At 23.3% G+C, this 19,309-nt stretch overlaps 2 protein-coding genes across 2 annotated transcripts; one reads left to right on the forward strand and one right to left on the reverse strand.

The window, feature by feature from the left end:
* Nucleotides 1–57: 57 nt before the first annotated feature.
* On the forward strand, nucleotides 58–8,166 carry LOC127280887 (probable ATP-dependent RNA helicase DHX35). Its single transcript, XM_051304201.1, has 12 exons — nucleotides 58–311; nucleotides 725–939; nucleotides 2,772–2,951; nucleotides 3,187–3,327; nucleotides 3,463–3,625; nucleotides 3,729–3,890; nucleotides 4,551–4,697; nucleotides 4,801–4,942; nucleotides 5,193–5,479; nucleotides 5,636–5,941; nucleotides 6,083–6,236; nucleotides 7,937–8,166. The coding sequence occupies exons 1-12, from the start codon at nucleotides 281–283 to the stop codon at nucleotides 8,061–8,063; spliced, it is 2,055 nt and encodes a 684-aa protein (XP_051160158.1). The 5' UTR covers nucleotides 58–280; the 3' UTR covers nucleotides 8,064–8,166.
* Nucleotides 8,167–8,346: 180 nt separating this feature from the next.
* On the reverse strand, nucleotides 8,347–19,178 carry LOC127280885 (striatin-3). The gene is made up of 11 exons (XM_051304200.1): nucleotides 18,701–19,178; nucleotides 16,938–17,041; nucleotides 16,555–16,731; nucleotides 13,378–13,558; nucleotides 13,057–13,227; nucleotides 12,761–12,878; nucleotides 12,317–12,441; nucleotides 11,608–11,786; nucleotides 11,133–11,470; nucleotides 10,683–10,994; nucleotides 8,347–8,929 (listed from the first exon to the last, which is right to left on the reverse strand). The coding sequence occupies exons 1-11, from the start codon at nucleotides 18,974–18,976 to the stop codon at nucleotides 8,760–8,762; spliced, it is 2,151 nt and encodes a 716-aa protein (XP_051160157.1). The 5' UTR covers nucleotides 18,977–19,178; the 3' UTR covers nucleotides 8,347–8,759.
* Between the last annotated feature and the right edge of the window lie 131 nt (nucleotides 19,179–19,309).

Here is a 19,309-nt window from a genome sequence, read left to right on the forward strand (position 1 = left end):
TGGGTACAATACGTAACATACGTAGAAAATGACAATTTTTTAAATGATGTGATTTCACCCTGCATGTAAATATTATGCATGGAGGGAATATTTATTTCGTTTATTTGTTTATCATTCATAAATAATTGCAAATAATTACATTTTTTTTAATGTAATTTTAATAATATAGAATATAATTAATATTTTCTGATATAATGAAAGGAAATTAAATATTATATTTACAACTGTCAAAGAAGTTTCTGCCGTTATAACCTTAAAAAAATATATATACGTATACACAATGAATTCGAAATCTATGTTTTTGATGCCAGGTATGTGTTTTTTTAAAATTATTAATTTGAACTGAAATAAACATCAATTTTAATTATCATGTGTTTATTTGAATAATAAAATTATATTTCGGAAACAACGGCAAAAAAAAGCTATTGCAACGTTAAACAAACGACGAAATTCAATTTTCGATACTGAAAATTTAATTTAATATTTTAAAAAATAAAAATTTTAATTTTATTTAATATACTATTACTATATTACTATAAATTATTACTATTTAATTAACAATTAAAACTGCTGTTTATTTAACTAATTATTTTTTTTAGCAAAATTTACAATTATTTTAAAACTATTATTAATTGAAAATGACAATAATTGAATTATTGAAATTATAGAATTAAAATTACATATATATTGCAATTATGCAATTTTAATTTTTTGTCATATATAGGTGACACATTTTGGCAAGAAGATAAAGTTGATGTAAATCCACATGATTCTACGCAATTTGTTTATAATGCACATCATTCTTTGTCGCTGGATGTACAACGTCAAAGATTACCAATATTTAAAAATATGAGGCACATTATTTATCTATTAGAAAAATATCAAACTTTAGTTTTAGTCGGTGAAACAGGTTGTGGAAAAAGTACTCAAATACCGCAGGTAATTTATTTATTTATTTACATTTTAAACTGGCTAAAATAATAGAAATTAATAAATGGGCATATCTTTGAAACCTTTAACTTTTCAATAAGAAAAAAATTTTTTTTTTTTTTTGAGCACAGTATTGAAACTTTGTCTACATAAACTTCAAGAACTAAGCTTTCCAATTATACAAGTGGACAGATAAAACAAGTTGTCTTCAAAAAGTTATAAATATTTAAAATTGAGAATTATTTTTAACCTGTAACAAAAAAATATTCAACAGGTGTTTGCTTTTTAGGATAAAAAACAGTTGAAGGGAATTTTCTAAGGGGTTATAATTTTAAAAAGCAATAAAATTCGTTTAATATTTTCAATATTTATATGAATAATAAAAAACTGAAATAATGCACTGGGTATAAAAGCATGTGTCAAAAATTAACTAGATATATAAATTTTTTATTTGAATATTTACATTACATTTTAAAATAGATTTTTATTATAGTGAATTGTTTTAAAAATGTAAAATTGTAATTTTTAAAATTTACCATACGATTTTCATAGACTTTTTTCTATTTAAATGTAATATTCGTAAACTTTCCAATTTCTTTTCTCTCGCATCTTATCTTTTTTCAGAATGAATTTTTTTGGAACCATTTTTGTGTCTCAAAATAAACATTAAAACTTAACCTTCAGGTTTTAATAATTAATGACAATTTCTATAAAAAAAATTATAATCGGCAACTTCGTACACAACAATTTCTTTCTAAAAAATTTCGGTCGATTACGGTCGACCGTAATTGATGAATATTTTTACATTATCTTTGCAATAAAGTATTTTTTCTCGAAGCACATTCACGAGATGTTAAATGGCACATGTGAAAATATATACAAGTACTTTTCGAATACTTTTATATGATTTTCATGAAGTATCACTCGTATTACGGTTGTTTTCAAATTTTGTCCACGCGTGTTTTCGTTTATTTAACTTATAATAGTTTTTTGAAGACATTAAGCACATCAATTTATTATGTCTCAAAATAATTATAGTAACTTGATCTTTGATTTCCCATAAGTTATTTTAACGTGCCGCTTGTCTTATAAAAGAAAAATCATAAATACGATGCTTACGGTAGAAAAGGTTAAAAGTGAGGGACAACTTTTAAAAGCTTATAAATTTTTTCACAATTAATAAAATATTAATTTCCTTGCGAAAATGTGTTCACCGATTAATTAACATTGAAAAAACATATTTCAGAATTAGTAATTTTTATTAAATCTAAAACTATATCGTTTAAAGCATCAGAAAGTATGGTTAAGGACAAGTAGACATTGTTAAAAATCGCGTATTAAAATTGAAATAATTATTTATGTATTTAATAAATTAAAGTGGAATCTTTTGGAAATGGTTGATTGTATCAAGCATTAATATTTCCAACAAAAAATTTATTAAAATTACCAAAATATATGCGAGGGACATTAAAGTTAAAGGTTCTAGAGATGTGCCCAAATAATTTTTTAAAAATAATTTGGTTGAATATTTTTTCAAAAAATATAAAAAGAAAAAATTCAAATATTTTTTATTTGAAAAATAATAATTAAATTTTTTGCCTATAAATTTTTCTTTAAGAAAATTGTTGATCGAGAAATGTAAACATTTTTTTTTTTTTTAGACAAAAAGTTATTATTTACACGGAAAAATATTTTTTTCTTCTAAATCCGTTATTATAAACTTCGCCGACGTGAAATAATATCGGTGGAAGTTGTTTTATTTTTAAGAAAAGAGAAATTAAATTTTAATGTAAACGATTATTTTTTTTTTTAGAAGAGGGATTATTTTTGAATTTTTACAGTATCTCGTTCAAGCAGGATGGGCATCTGATAGAAAAATGATTGGAATTACTGAACCTCGAAGAATAGCGGCTACTACGTTAGCAAGTCGTGTTGCCGAAGAACGAGGATGTATGTTGGGCACAGAAGTTGGATATTGTATTCGTTTCGATGATTGTTCAAATGAAAACACAAAAATAAAGGTAATATTCGATACTAATTTAATAATTCCAATTAATGGACAAAAATTGAAAAATTTTATTATTTGGTATAGGTAAACTTTGAAATTATAATAATTTATCTATTATTTAATATTCTTTAAATACTTGTTATATTTATAATAAAGGATTTAGTCATTCTCAATAAGTTCTATTAATATTTTTTTTTAATTTACATTTTTATGATAAATTATATCACAAATATTTTTTTTATTTTTAGTACATTACTGAAGGTATATTATTACGAGAAATGATGAGCGATCCATTGCTCACAAAATATTGTGTCATTATAATGGATGAAGTACACGAAAGAACAGTGTTGACCGATATATTAATGGGTTTATTAAAAAAAATACTAAAAGTGAGTTTTAATTATTCTTTCAAATAAAAATATAATTTATATATCTAATTTTTAATTCAATAACAAATTTTAATTACAAATTATTACAAATTGTTTTTTTTTTCATTTTTTTGCGAAAAAATTAAATTTTTTCAGAAACGAAAAAGTCTAAAAGTTATTATATCATCGGCAACAGTTGACGCTGAAGAACTTCGAGATTTTTTCAATTTAAATACAAGCAAGAATTCAAAAGATAATACAGCAACTGTTATGAGTGTCGAGGGTCGTTTACACGGTGTTGATATTTATTATTCTCAAGGTAAACATAAAAAATGCATTTCTTTTTTTTTACAAAATAGTAAAAATAGAAAAAACAAATGAGAATTTGCAATAAATTTCTAATAAATATAATTTTATTTTAGAACCAGTCGCTGATTATGTTCAATCAGTCGTTGACACAGCATTAAATATACATAAGACTGAAGAAGCTGGAGATATTTTGGCTTTTCTCACTGGATTAGATGAAGTAGATAAGGCTGTTTCTCTCTTATCTGAACATGCAAAACTAATAAAAGATGGAGAACGTAAGTATTAGAAAGAAAATCTACTAATAAACAATTAAACAACAATATAGTTAAATATTTTTTTATCTAATTAATGAATATTTTAGTAATAATATTTATTTTAAATTTTTTAATTATTATTATTATTACATTAAATTAGTATTTGAATCTTTAACGTTCGAGGGGTAATATAATTATTTTTCAAAAACTGATTATTATTATTATTTTCAATTATTTTATGTTTTAGAGTCAATCCATTATATTTCATCTAAAGTTGTTGCTTATTTTAAAAAATATTTTATTATTGACAATTATTTAATAAAAATTTTTTTTTTATATTTACCTTGGAATTTGAATTTTAAAGATGAGTAAATTAGACTTTTTTCAACAATTATCAATTAAAAAAATTTACATTACATTATCTCTGCGCTTTTTTTATTAAATTTGTACAACTATAAAATTAATCTTTTTTTCGTGCAACTCGTTTTTAAAATTCAAATTTCAAGGTAAATAAATATAATTATAAAAAATTTCATTAAATAATTGTCAAAAAAAATTAATTGTACGAATATGAAAAATCGTTAAAAATTTTCTAAAAATAAGCATAATGACTTTAGATGAAATATAATGGATTGTTCTCTTTATTTAATTTGTCTACATTTATTTTATTTTTTATTGCAGATCAATTATTACCATTAGCAATGTATGGTTCACTTCCAAATACAGAACAACTTAAAGTCTTTTGGAAAGCACCGAAAAATACTAGAAAAATCATTGTTGCAACAAATATTGCAGAGACTTCAATTACTGTACCAAATGTCGTTTATGGTGAGCAAAAAAAAATTATTTTTATTTTAATTGCAATTAATATTATTTACCAATTATTTTTTTTACAGTGTAATTTAATTTAATTTAATTTTCTTTTTTTCAGTTATTGATAGTGGTTTTGTGAAATTACCATGGTTTGATTCGGAAACTTTAAGCAATAGTCTTGTGGTTGCTCCTATTTCTAAAGCTTCAGCAGATCAACGATTAGGTCGAGCCGGTCGCGTTAGAGCTGGACGTGTGTATAGGTAAGATTTTTATTTCCAAATCAATTTTAATTTAATTAGTTACCGAATATTAATGTTTTTCAAGTTAATTTTATAATTTTTCTTTTTTTTTCACTGTAAGTAGTTTAGAGTTTTAATTTCTGTAACTCCGAAGAAAATTTTTTTTTCTAGATTATAAATTTTAATGACGTGTTGAGTAAAAAAATAGCGTTTTTGTTTGTTGACAATAATAAAAATTCTGGTGTAAAAATTTAATATTTCTTTCATGTAGACTTTACACTGAAAATGCTTATAATGAATTATCTGATTCGACTCCACCGCAAATGCAACGTACGGATTTATCGTCAGCAATTTTACAACTTAAAGCATTGGGCATTGATAATATATTACGATTTAATTTTCCATCATCGCCACCGAGTAAAAATCTTCTCGCTGGATTAGAATTATTATATGCATTGGGAGCAATTAATAATAATGGAGAATTAACGAGTGACGTTGGATTCACAATGGCCGAATTGCCACTTGAGCCTATTTTTGCAAAATGTCTTATTTCATCGGGTAATTTTTTATATTACGAATAATTCTAATTTTCTATATTCTATTCATTTTCTACTATTTTTAAATTATTTTATTTCTATTTTATTAATTTCATTTTATTTTATTTAATATAAATAAAATTTAATTAAATGAATATTAACAAATTCAATTTTTCAGGGGAAATGGGATGTTCAGAGGAAATAACAACTATTTTGTCAATGCTTCAGGTGCAAAATATTTTTGTGAGACCAGCAAGTGGTGATAAATCATTAAAGGCACGTGTTGCTCATCGTTTATTTCAAGTGCACGAAGGTGATTTAATAACACTTTTAAATGTCTATTCTGCCTATGAGGAAAATAAAAATGGTAGTTGGTGTCAAAAGAATTTTCTCAATTATAAAGCATTACGAAGAGCAACGGAAATTCGTTTGCAAATGAGACAACAATTGAAGAAACTCGATATTCCTCTAACAAGTTGTAATGGTAAATTATTTGCTTTTAATTATCAATATTATCGAAAATATTTTTAGTTTATTCAAAAAAAAAAAACTAAATAAATAAAATATAAAAAAATAAATTAAAAATTAATCGAATTCATTTATAAAAATTCTAATTATATTTCAGGTAATACTCAAGTTATTTTAAGATGCTTAACAACGGGACTTTTTCCAAATGCAGCCTATCTTCATTATTCAGGAGTATATAAAACTGTTCGCGGAAATAAAGACTTGTATATTCATTCAACTAGTTGTTTATACACAATGCAACAGCCGCAATGGTAAGTATTTTGTTTTTTTTTTTTTTTCTATCAGAGTTGCCACAAAATTTTCATTATAATTTTCCCTAACATTTTTCTGATTTCCAGACAATATTTTGTGTTTTTCCTCGACATTTTCGAATTTTGTTCTTTTTTTTTTATCAAATGTGAATTCTATTAAATTATTATTTAAAAATACTTAATTATTTCATAATTTTGAATAAATTCTTCGATAATTGAATTATTTTAGAAATTTTTGGTTTAAAATCTTTAAAAAATACAGAAAAAGTCAAAACTTTAAATTGCAACTCTTTCAATATTTAATTATTTATAAAAAAAAGTTAACTAAAAATCTTTGCAAATTTTATCATTTTCAAAAAATTCAATAATTTAATCAATTACCAAATTAAAATGATTGCTTTTAATATATTAATTTTAATTTACACAAAATTTATTTATTTATTAAAAAGAATATTATAAATTTTTCAAAAATTTCATTATATTATTAAATATTTTGATTTCGGCTCTTTGAGATATAAATTATTTCCAAATATTGAAATTAAATTATTACAAAAAAAATTAGTGCCCATAAAGTTTTTTATACTTTCAAATATTTTACAAATTTTTAATTAAAAATCTTTTCAAATTATTATTCATTAACAAAAAGTTTAACTGTTAACTTTCGAAAATTTAATTGATTAGACAAATTTTAACAAAATTCATCGAAATTTCAATATGCATTTGCAAAAATTTTTAATTAAAAATTCTCTAAAACTCAATTATTGTTAAAAGTTTGTAAAAAAAAATAGTCTCTAATTCTAAAAATCTTAATAACTATTCGAAAATTTAAGTATTTATAAATTTTTATCTAAAATTCTTCGCCAAATCAATAATTTTTTTTAAAAAATTTGTAATAAAAAATTTTCAAAAATTTAATACATCTCTGAAATTTGTGTAAAAAAATTCAATAGTATAAAAATTTAATTTTAAACATTGTAATAGTTTTTCAAAAATTTCATTATTTAAAAAAATTGGTAATCAAAAATTTTCAAAAATTTAATTCTTGTCTCAAATTTGTACAAAAAAATTCAGGAGTATGATTTTACAAAAAAATTCAATCTAAAATTGTCTGGAATTCAATTATTTCTAAAAATAAAACATATTAATCTTCAATAAATTCAATTATTTTGATAAATTTTTAAAACTTTTGTACGTATTTATGTGCTAATAATTGTAAAAAAAAATGTGTTGATTTGTTGTTGGAAATCAGAAATTTAGTAAATAATTTTATCAACTTGAATGAATTTTAAAAATGAAAAATTTGTTTAACATTTAATTCTTTGTATTTGAATTTTTCTCTTAATTTTTGAATTTGAAGCGTTTATCTTAAACTGAGATTTTTATACTATTTTAAACATTTGAAATATTATTTTATAAAATTTGAATAATTCGCAGTTTTGTTTTTAAAATTTAAAGTGATTTAAATATTTTCAAGATAAAAAAAATAAATTCAAGGGGAATTCAATGTTTTTAAGAATCTCGTTGGACACCGATTTTTAACTTATGAACTATATAAGCAAATCTACGTTTACATAATTTTTCCAGCACATTTTTTTTTTAAATTCCCTAACTTTGTGGCAACACTGATATTTCAATGAAAAAAAAGAAAAAATTCTCAAAATTATTTCTTAACTTCCTCATATTTATTTTTTTGTTTATAGGTTATTATTTTGTGAAATTGTACAAACACATAAAACTTTTATGAGAGAATTAACTGTAATTAATTCCGAGTGGTTGACAGAATTGGCTCCTCATTTTTATGAAAGAAGAAAATTCGACAATGTATAAAAAAATAATAATAATAATAATAATAATTATGTATACAATTATTTATAATATAATAATTTTGTAAATTTACTATGTAAATAAAACGCATTTTTTTTGTTTATTTTATAAAATAAGAAACATAAATAATTTATTTTTTGGTGCACGTCGTTTTTTTTTTGTTTTGTTTTAAAAACATATTTTTCTTCAGTTAAAATTTTCAAAAATCATAATAAAATATATATAAAAATTCATTGATTAGAAAATTTCTTAACGTTTATAAGTGGTCAAGAAGAGTAAGCACAAATGCCAGATGAATATTTATTATTATTAACAAATAGATTAACGTGAAGTGTCATAATCATAAGAATAATTATATAGATTAACTATTATATTCTACAATGAGTATCTAACATCGAATTTTTATATACCTAAAAAACTACTTGCAACTTTTCTCATATATGTCGTGTAACTTGAAATAATTGTCGATATATGATACATAATACGCATAAAATTATATAAAAGGACTTTTTAAGTTTTTAAAAAATGGTTGCATTATATATATATATATGTTTTGGTGTATGTTTTTTTTATGTTTTAATGTATGTGTCTCTGTGTGTGTGTGTGTGTGTGTGTGTGTGTGTTTCTTTTTTTTATGTGTGTACGTGTTGGTAATGGATGTCAGGATCTTAAAGAACTTGGAATTCAAATATGATTTTCTCACACAAATACTTTTGCTAGTGCATCGGCTCCTGCACTCGCAATAAATGGACGTGAAGGATGAAAGGCTACGTCTAAAATGCTCTCATCGAATTTTTTGCGATGTGCCGTTATTTCTTGAACACAAGTTTTATTGTCCATATTCCATAATCTTATACTGCAATCGTGACCTGAAAAAAATACACGATTATCAAAATCACGTTTGATGATAAGAATAATCGAGAATTTTTTTTTAAATTCCTAAAAGAAAAGATAAATTTTGATTCTAGTTTATAAATTGAGTAAATAAATAAATTTTTAACAAATTCCTACCAAAAAAGGAGAATTTGAGAGAAAAATTATTTTAAAAAGTGAAAAAAATTTCAACAATTATTTTAGGAATTATAAAAAAAACCTTTTTTTTAAGTAAAATCGATAATTTAATACTTAAATGTAACTAATTTGTATCTACTCATAATTTTCAATGATTGCAGCAATTAGTAGTTTATAATTGAATTTTACATATTATTGAAACTTCAATCAAAGTTTTGATAAATTGAAATTCGGATAATTTGAAACTTTGAAGTTTCGAATTATCAAATAAAATTTTGATAAATTAAAATTCATATAATTTGAAACTTGAATCAATTAAAATTTGGACAAATTGAAATTCGAATAATTTAAAATTTAAATCTATTAATCTTTATAGATGGATTGAAATTTCAATAATTTTTAAGTTTCGATCGATTGCAAATTTTAATTAATAAATTTATTTTAACCATGGTAAAATTAGAATTTATTGAAAATTAGATCGCTTGAAATTAAAATTAAAATTTATATTGAATTGAATTTCCAAACGATTAATATTTAATTAAATTGGAAATTTGGATGAATTAAATTTTGAACAGATTCAAATTTGGATAAATTTTTAAAAAATAATTAATTTGGCGAAGAATTTTAATAACTTTTCCCTGATTTTCAATCAGAATTAAAATTTTTTTCCCTAACCCTAATGAAAAATATTTCAAGAGGTTTTCAATTATAAAAAAAAAATAAAGACAATAATTTATCGAAGAAAATGTTTGAATTGAAAATTTCAAAAATTATAATTTTATTATGTTGAAATTTTCAACGTCAAACTTGATGATTTTCTAAATCAACAATTCAGAAATACTTTTCATGAAATTCCCTGACTTTTCCCTGATAATCAAATTTCAGATTTTTAATTGAAATTTTTTTCAATTTATACCGCTAAATAATGTTATTAATAACTGAATTTTTGAAGAATTTTATTAAAATTATTAAAAATAATTAATTTCGCAAAGACTTTTTAGATTAAAATTTTCAAAATAACTGAATTTTGAAAGAACTATAAACTGTACTAAAAAAAAAAGTTATAGGTATTTGTTTTTAATTTAATAAATTAATTAATTTTCAATTTTATTTTGTAAAATAATTCAAAAAAAAGTCGTAGAATCCGAAGCTTGGAAGTACGTAATTGAATTTCTCTGTAAATTTGTTTAATTTTTCAAATTTACCAAAAATTTTTTTTTTTTATCCTGATATTCGGTAATAAAAAAAAATTTTTCCTTGACTTGCGGCTACTTTGAGAATTATTTATAAAATTATCAAATTTTTTTTTTAAATAGGCCGCACTTTTTTTCGACTTAGGTTGAAATAGTTTGTTTTTAATTTTATTTTGTAAAAAAGTGGAAAAGATTGGCGTTTAAAAAAAAAAAAAAAGTCGGAAATGTCGTACAATCCGAGGCCTGGAAAATATGTAATTGAATAGATAGTTAAAACTTTTTACGCAATATAGAAAATATAAAATTGACTTTTTCTGTAAATTTCTTTAATTTTCCTGACAGAAAAAAAAAATTCCCTAACTTGTGATTACCTTGTTATTGAATAAAAATAAAATAAAAATGAATTATGGTGACTTACTTCCCGATAATAGATATAATCCATGTGGATCAACAGCAAGACTAGTGACAGCGTCTAAATGTGCAACCATTGCATGAGCTAATGTCGCTGAACGATGATCATAAAATCGAATGTGTCTATCTTCATGAGCTGCTACGATTATCGGTAATATTGGATGTGCAACGACCCTGTTAACACCTTTTGTTCCATTATTTTCCAATCTACAAACTGGCGTTGCAGTTTCAGCGTCAAAAACAATGCAAGCTTCTTCATAAGCAACAACCAATTTATGTGGCTCGTCCCTCACGAAATCAACGGAAGTTGGAACACCATCTACAAATAGTAAAAAAAATATAAATTACTTGCTTTTTTTTTAAATTAAAAAACAGAAATCCTAAAAATAAATTTTTTATTGCAAATAAATTTATAACAAACACGAAATCAGAAATAAATAAAAAAATGAAATTGAACCTTGTTCCGATGTAAATGTATTGAGGAGGGGAATTTTATTTTGTGGACTCCACAATTTAACAGTTCCATCAGCGCTTGCAGAAAGTAATTGTGATCTTGGTTGATACATGCTCAATCCCCAAACAGCATCATTGTGTCCAACCAAAGTACCACTCAAAACATTTGGATCATAGGAATCGTATGGGTCAATATTTGATGATGGAAGCGTCCAACAGTGAATCATGCCGTCTGATCCGCCGCTATAACAACGGCTTCCGCTGCTACACATTGCTAAGCATAAAACTGGACCAGTGTGTGACCTAAATGTGTACAGTGGCTCTACGTCCAATGAAGCTGATCTGAAACAATTTTTCACATTCAAATGAATATATAATCTCGATGCACAAATTCGTCTATTATTAATACACAATGGAGAAAATAAATCGATGTTTATAATTTTATAAATTTTTGTTCAATTTTTTTTTTGAATTCTTACTTTTTAGCGGGGACAGTTTTGTGTAGATTCCACAATTTTAATGTGTGATCATCACTTCCGGTAATTAAAACAGGATCTGTTGGATGGAAGACGAGTGCTCGAACGCCATCGAAATGTGAGCGTAAAGTATATTTTGCGTTCCACGTCTTTCGGAAAGCTTCTTCCGTATTTGTCGTCATCTGACGAAAAAAAAAAGAAAAGACAAATTTTTCAATTAAATTGATTTTAGAAAGTACATAAATTAAATGTAATTAAAAATAGTGAGAAAACTCCTCACATTTTTCTGAAAATTCATTTCCATAATTTCAATACCTTTCACAATATTCCTCTTTTATGTATTAAAATAGTTTTCATATTTTATAATTGTATTATTTTCATGTTATTGAATTTTAAAGTATAATAAATTTCAGAAATTTTGAACACAAAATGAGCAAACTTTAAACTAACCACGTCAGGTTCGTTTAATTTAATATTAATTTATTTATTTTTACAATAAACAATAGCACATGTTAATTAAACATTTAATTGAAAGTTTATAACCTTATTTTAATATTTGCAAAAATTTTGTTCATGTTCAACATTAAACTAAATTATGGAGGTCAGAAATTTCCTTACCTGTGAGTAAACATGTTAAAAAATTTTATGCAAGTGACGGAAAGTGACATTAAAAAATTAAAAATGAATAATAATAAAAAAAAAAAAAACTTACATCATAAGCAGCTTCTGCATCGTTATTGACGGTTAATTGTGCTAATTCCCCAAGTCCCAAAACGGAATCGCTTTCTTCGCATGGTTGTCGTGAATCAGATTGTAATCCTCTACGTCTTACAGCGTCTTCAATAGGGAAACAAAAACAGTTCTTATAATCATGAAATTATTAAAAAAAAAAATTCAAACAAAAAATTACAAATAAACTTAATAAATAAAAATCAACTTTTTATTATTTCTCAAATTACAAGATGTGGCCATTTTAATTTATTTCAAATTAAAAGATTATTATAATAGATGTTTATTATGAAATTTTATAAAAAAAATTGAACAAGAATCATGAAAACAAATTGTTAGGACTGATTTTTTAACAAAAGAAAATTAAAAATTATAAGTGGAAAATACGAGGTGAGATGAAAAATAGTAAAAAAAAAAAAAAACTTACTCCAATCAGAAGGATCCATATCCACGTGAATGGCAGATTCTTCATGTTCGGAGAGTAAATTCAATTCATTTAATACGTCTTCTGCTTCAGCGTCGACGTCTCCAAACAACAAAGATGCCTGTATCAACGTTTATTTATTTTAATTAATTTTTTTTAAAAATACTTTTTAAAAAACAAATTTAGTTATAATTCTCAAAAAAAAAAAAAATTCAGCATTTAATTCATATATACAGCAAAACAAAAGATTAAAATCAACTTATTATAATGGAAAAAGAAATGAAAACAATAAAAGCTACCTTATTGTGTTTTGCCTCTGGCTTTGAATCATAAACTTCGTCATCGGCATCATCTTCATCTTCTTCCATATTTTGTCTATCGTCGTGTTGATTGACCAGAAAGTTGAAGTTCGCCAAAATAGCTGCTTCAGTATCGAGTAATATAGCTTCACCAAATGATGTTGGTTGTTGCTGATATAGAAAAAAAGGAAAATCATTTTTGTAGAATAATTATATTAATTAAGAAAATAATACTTTACAAAAATCGAATATTTTATTTTATAATATACAAACACCTGCTGGGATTAATAATAATAATTCAATTAAAAATGATCTATTTACCTCTACTTTTTTTGTTGTAGTTAATCTTTCACCCGTTCGTTTATTAGATGGATCATTTCCATTGAGAGCTGGAGTATTTAATTCATCTGATTCGGTATTATTGTTTAATCCAAGAAGTGATCGAACTCTATTTGAACGAACGTCAATGATTGTATCGGTGTAACCTATTTCCTGTAGATACCTATGAAAAATGCAAAAAAAAAATATCAATTTTAAAAAATCAATGAAAACGTTAACAAAAAATAAATAGAAAAAAAAATACAAAGACATTGAAACCGACAATAAATACAAAAGACAAATAAATAAAATACAAAATAAGTAAATAAATGCTTATTTATATGTCAATTAAATTAATCAAAGTATTAATCTAATTTTTTTAAATTTAAATCAAATTTATTTTAACTTATGTAACATTTTTCATAAGTTCATTTTTAAGTATCGTCGACAGAGATAATTATTATGGAACATCAGAGGTAAATTTGGAATAAGCAATTTTTTTTTATGTAAAATTTTTATACTCTCTAAATCTGAATTAGTAAAAAAGTTTACTAATTTGAATTAGTGACTCACTTTTTGCTTCTCAATTAGTAAAATTTTACTAATTATTAGTAACTTTTACTAACAATTAGTAAAATTTTACTAATTATTAGTAACTTTTACTAACAATTAGTAAAATTTAACTAATTCTAAAGCAAAAAGTGAGTCACTAATTTAAATTAGTAAACTTTTTTACTAATTCAGATTTAGAGAGTAGTAAATTGTTTCAATTTGTTTTAATTAATAGTTTAATATTTTGCCTATAAAGTAAATTAAATGTTTTTATTTTTATTGTCACTGGTAATGAGAAAAAAATTGTTAAATTTCAAAAAAGTAAAAAGATTATTTCAAAAAAGTGTGAAAATGCATGAATTTCTTCGAATTCATGAACCAAAAGTTTTGAACGTTCAAATAAATGAAATTTTTTTTTTTTGCAACTTCTTTAAGTACAAATTTTATTACAAAATATTGTTTTAAATATATCTAAAAAAAAGTTATTTTATTAAATAATTATTTAATTTACTGTTTCATTTTACATTGACATCATAATTTTTAATAATTTATAGATTGAAAAAAATATTTCGCTCATTTGAACGTTCAAAACTTTTGACTCGTACGAATTCAATAAAAGTACCTGAAAATTAATATACTATTGGTAAATATACTTCATTTACCTAATTGTGAGAATATTCGCGTTAAGTTTATTCATTTTTAATAAATATTTTTTAAGAAAAAAGCATAAAACCAAAAAACCTAGGATAAGTTTATCAATTACGGCGCGTTCATAAAAAATAAAAATATTATTACTATTATATTTTATATATAACTGTTGCAAAATTTTAAAAAAAAATTATTTTAATCTTTTTTTGATACAATTACTTATAAAGATGCACATTTAAACAATTATTAATTTAATTAGAGATCAAATTTTTTCCCTCGCCGTAATTGAAACATTTTTAAGATTTACATTAGCTTCAATTACGGTGGGCAAAGTATCTACAAAATACACGTAATTTTGGTCACCGTAATTGACACACCGAAACTGATACAAACGCGCCGCAATAGAAAATTAGGTATTAGTTTTAATTTCTCATATTTGTTTAAATAATCGATTATTAATTTTTTTTTAATATCTAAATAACATAAGCTTTTAGTTTAATAAGTCTTCAATTGGCTTTATACAATAGAAATGTCGAATTTTCTATTTCAAAGGTATTTTGACTCGAATCGCGCCGTAATTAGTACATTTGCCCTATATTCTCTAGATTAATTATGGAACAAAAATAAAAAATCCATATTAACCAAAAATTTACTTTGTAACAAATAAAGAACAATTCAGTGATTTGTATTTCTGTATTTTTATCAAGTTTTTGTGTTAGAAAACGAGAATATTTATTTGAATTAAGAATAATTTTAAGTCATTTATTATTTGTAGATGGTTTTCCTAATATACAAAAAAAGAAAATATATGTTATACTTGCTGTTACAATTAAAATAACAATTTGTTCTATAATTGCCCCAAATGCGTGGCAATTATGGAACAATATTTAAATTTAAGTAGCTTCGTCAAAAAAATTTTTTCGTTAATGAAACTTAAAAGAAATCTTCAGAAAGATGTTTTAATAGTTAAAAACATTTTTTTTTGAACAATTTAGATTTTTGGTGAAGAAAAAACAGAAAAAATCGCTTTTTTTTTTGTTCCATAATTTTCTCGGTTGACAATAGTTTTGTTTTTTAATAAATATTTAAACGATAATTTAAATAATATAAAAGCATCAAGATATTTTTATCAAAGAAAATAATATTTTTGAATTAAAAATTAAAACTGTCCAACGATTCATGTTTTTTCTATTTTTCGTAGAGAAAGTCTTTAATAGAAGCTTTTGTTGATTTTTAAAAAGTCAATAATTACGTAATATAATTTGAATACAAATAAAATTTTAATTAAAATTATCAAAAAAGAAATGTTTCGATTTTTAAAACGTCAATAACTTTATAATAATTTACAGTAAAATTACTCAAATAAATTAATCGATACGTTTTTTAATATTCTTATAATCAAGTTTTACAGATTTTTAAATAAAAAATTTTTTTAAATATTAATAATTTTGGAAGAGTTAAAATTGTAATTTTTAGAAATAATTGAATTGCAAAAGATTCTATTAAATCTCAGACAATAATTATTGTAAGAGAAATTTTTTAGTGATTTCTGTTGATGAAGAATTTATTAGAAATCACATACAAAAATTGAAATCCAAAAGTTTTTAATTGAAAAATGCTTTCAGATAATTGAATTTTCGAAGAATTTCATTAAAATTATTAAAAATAATTAATTTAGTGAAGAATTTTAGTTAAAATTTGTTAAATAATTGGAATAATGAAGATTTGCATTGTACAATAAAAAAAACGTATTTTGTTTAAAAATTTTTTTTAAAAAAAAGTCGAAAAAGTCACATTTTATTAAAATAAGTCGACAAAAAATCGGAAATAGTCGTATAATCCGAGCCCTGAAATTATGATTTAAATGTAAATGACCCTTTAATTTAAACTGTAATTTAAATGAAAATTTAAATCAAGTTGATTCAAATCATTACAGAATTGAACTTATTATTTAACAGATAAATAAATAAATAAACTTACTGTCGTAAAAGCTGTCGGCTTCTTCGCCAAGTTACATTGCTAACTGATGAGAATGTCACTTCCGCATCACCAGCACCTCCTTCGGAACCTGTGCATGTACTGCTTTCCTCATAACCAGGTGGTTTGCCGTCTTGAATTATTAAATCAGTACCATATTTTAATTTGTGATACTTCAATCTGTAAATTAAAAATCATTTTAATAAATTATCACCAATAGTCAAATGAATTAATTTTAAAGTCACATAAAATGAAATTTAAATTATTGAATATAATTTAGTTATAAAATATTATTAATCAAAGTGATAAAAATATCAATCTCTAAATTATAATTCATATTTAACACAATATCAATTGTTAATTTAAAATAAAAATGTTTTATTAACCTCTCTTGCTTTAATGCATATTCCAGCATTTTTATTCGCCTAACGAGGTCATTTTTTAAATTTTCTTGACCCTTTCTTTCGCCTTGAAGGAATGCTATTCTAGCCTAGGGAGAAAAACAAAAAAATTTAAATTAGCGTAAAATAAAACAATTATTTATTTGTTAGTTACATTTTTAATGTTTTTTCTTTCTACTTTTTAAAAACATAAATTTTCAATCTGGGTGAAGTTTATAACGTTTATGATCATCGATTAAAAATAAAAAATAATTTTTACGCAGAAAATGAATTTTTTAAAAATATTTATTGATCGAAAAACGGGAAACATTTTTTCAGACAAAAAAAAATTATAATAATTTTTATAGAAACATATTTTTTTCTTCTAAATCGTTGATCATAAACGTTGGGAACTTTAACAAATGTGATTTACATTTAAATGTGGTATTTCTAATATTATATTTAAAAAAAAATGATAAAAACATATAAATTATTGTATTAGTATAATTATTATTTATTATAATAATGTAACACAGATGGATATTATCTTTTTACATGTGGATATTAGTATAATTATATATATTATAAAAATTATTATAAATATTATAAATATTATAAATATTCTATCAAAAATCAATATGTAAAAAAAAATATAATACAATTGTAAAACGAGATTTTACGTAATATCAATATGAATTCGGAAACATCAAATACCAGTTTCATAAAATTTATTATTTTACTCCCTAAGCAATAAGTAAAATGTGATTAGCGATCATATAACTCGTTGCTTTATATAAGTATGTAATAAATTTTAAATATTTGTTTATTTCGTTGACAAAAATTATATCACGAAAACACAATAATCAAAAATAATAAAAAAATATTTAAATAAATTTTTTCCTTTAATACACAATAATTATTTTTTAAAATGTAAAATATAAACACTTTTATATTAATTTTATTATTAATTATTAATTAATATTAATTAATATTATATTTTATGTTATTGCAAAATTTTATTACCGCATTTGTTTTAAAACACAAATTTTACTTACATTTATACAAGAATAATTTTTTATTTTCAACAATTTTTTTTTTCATTTAGAAATATAAAAAAACTTCAATATTTATTTATTTATAATTAAATTTTTTTGTTAATTATATAAATTTTATAATTTTCAAAATAAAGGAGAAATTATCATAACTTTGAGAAAAATAATAAATATCAAGTCCGCGTTTGTTTTGTTTTACCATCAAAATAATAAATCTTATTTCAATACACAATAGAAGAAAAAAAAAAAAAAATTATTTTAATTTTGCATTCACAATTTCTAATCCATAATTCAATAATTTGTTGATTTACATGAAATATCCATATTTTGAGGTGACAAGTTTAATTAGTAAAGTTTGTTGCCTGTGGGCAATAATGATAATAAAGAGAATGAAGGCGATGTCAATAATACCGGTTGATGTGATGTCAAAACCATAACTTTAACATTTTTATCACATCTAATTGCCACGGACCCAACAAATTCAATCGATATTGAAAAATCAAAAAGAATAAAAAAAAAAAACAATAAACGTTACTTGTTGATTGTTAGTAAAAAAAAAAAAAAAAAAAAATCATGTTAGAAAAATCGATAAAAACTCATTACTTCTCAATTGGACTCGAAAGGTGTACATAACTTTAGAAAAGAGAAATCAAGCGAATAGAAAAAAGTAAATATAATCAGAAATAAAATAAAATGCAAATAATGGTGGAAACTTACTTGAAATTCTGCTCTATCGAGTTCCCACTGTGATCTTTCGAGTTCAAAACGAGCCCATTCATGTTGAATGAAGTGTAGTATACCAGGCATTGAGTATTGTGGTCTCTGATCTTTCACTACTTCCTTTAAATTAGCACTTCCATTATCACTACCTTGATGCTTATTATTCGAGAGTAAAATATTTGCTCCACCAGATATTTGTCCGTTGTAATTTTGCGAAGGAGATGTGGAGCTATCCTCCATTGTGGAATTGCTGAACAAACTGGGCACCTTCATCTCACGAGATGACAGCCATTACACTTCAATTCTCTCTCGCTTTTCTTCCTTTCGCCCTTCGCTTCACTTTGGCTTGTACTTCAGTTCTTTAGGGCGGGTTCAGAAATTTCTTAACACACACTGACTATATGGTCCTAAAGATTATGCGCTCTTTTTTTTTTTACCTCTTTCTTTCTTTTTGACAAGTAACTGACACTTACACAAGAGTAAAAGAGATAGGAACAATGAAAGAACAAGGTTGAGTAGTAATTTTCAATATACATAGAATACTTTTACGTAATAACACCAGAGATGGGAATGTAAAAGAGAGTTAAAGAAACCTCCCATATGTGA

This window comes from Leptopilina boulardi, unplaced genomic scaffold (genome assembly GCF_019393585.1).
Source record: "Leptopilina boulardi isolate dan_hultmark-lab unplaced genomic scaffold, ZJU_Lbou_2.1 LbouV2_255, whole genome shotgun sequence".
NCBI lineage: Eukaryota > Metazoa > Arthropoda > Insecta > Hymenoptera > Figitidae > Leptopilina > Leptopilina boulardi.

Bases quoted from the DNA above. Each gene is read 5' to 3' on its own strand.
- LOC127280887 (XM_051304201.1), top strand. From the start codon at position 281: ATGAATTCGAAATCTATGTTTTTGATGCCAG. The intron at 2,952-3,186 runs GTAATATTCGAT...TTTTATTTTTAG, and splicing joins ATGAAAACACAAAAATAAAG to TACATTACTGAAGGTATATT. The intron at 5,942-6,082 runs GTAAATTATTTG...ATTATATTTCAG, and splicing joins TCCTCTAACAAGTTGTAATG to GTAATACTCAAGTTATTTTA.
- LOC127280885 (XM_051304200.1), bottom strand. From the start codon at position 18,976: ATGAAGGTGCCCAGTTTGTTCAGCAATTCCACAATGGAGGATAGCTCC. The intron at 17,042-18,700 runs GTAAGTTTCCAC...TTTTCTCCCTAG, and splicing joins TCGATAGAGCAGAATTTCAA to GCTAGAATAGCATTCCTTCA. The intron at 12,879-13,056 runs GTAGCTTTTATT...ACGTTGATACAG, and splicing joins CAGAGGCAAAACACAATAAG to GCATCTTTGTTGTTTGGAGA.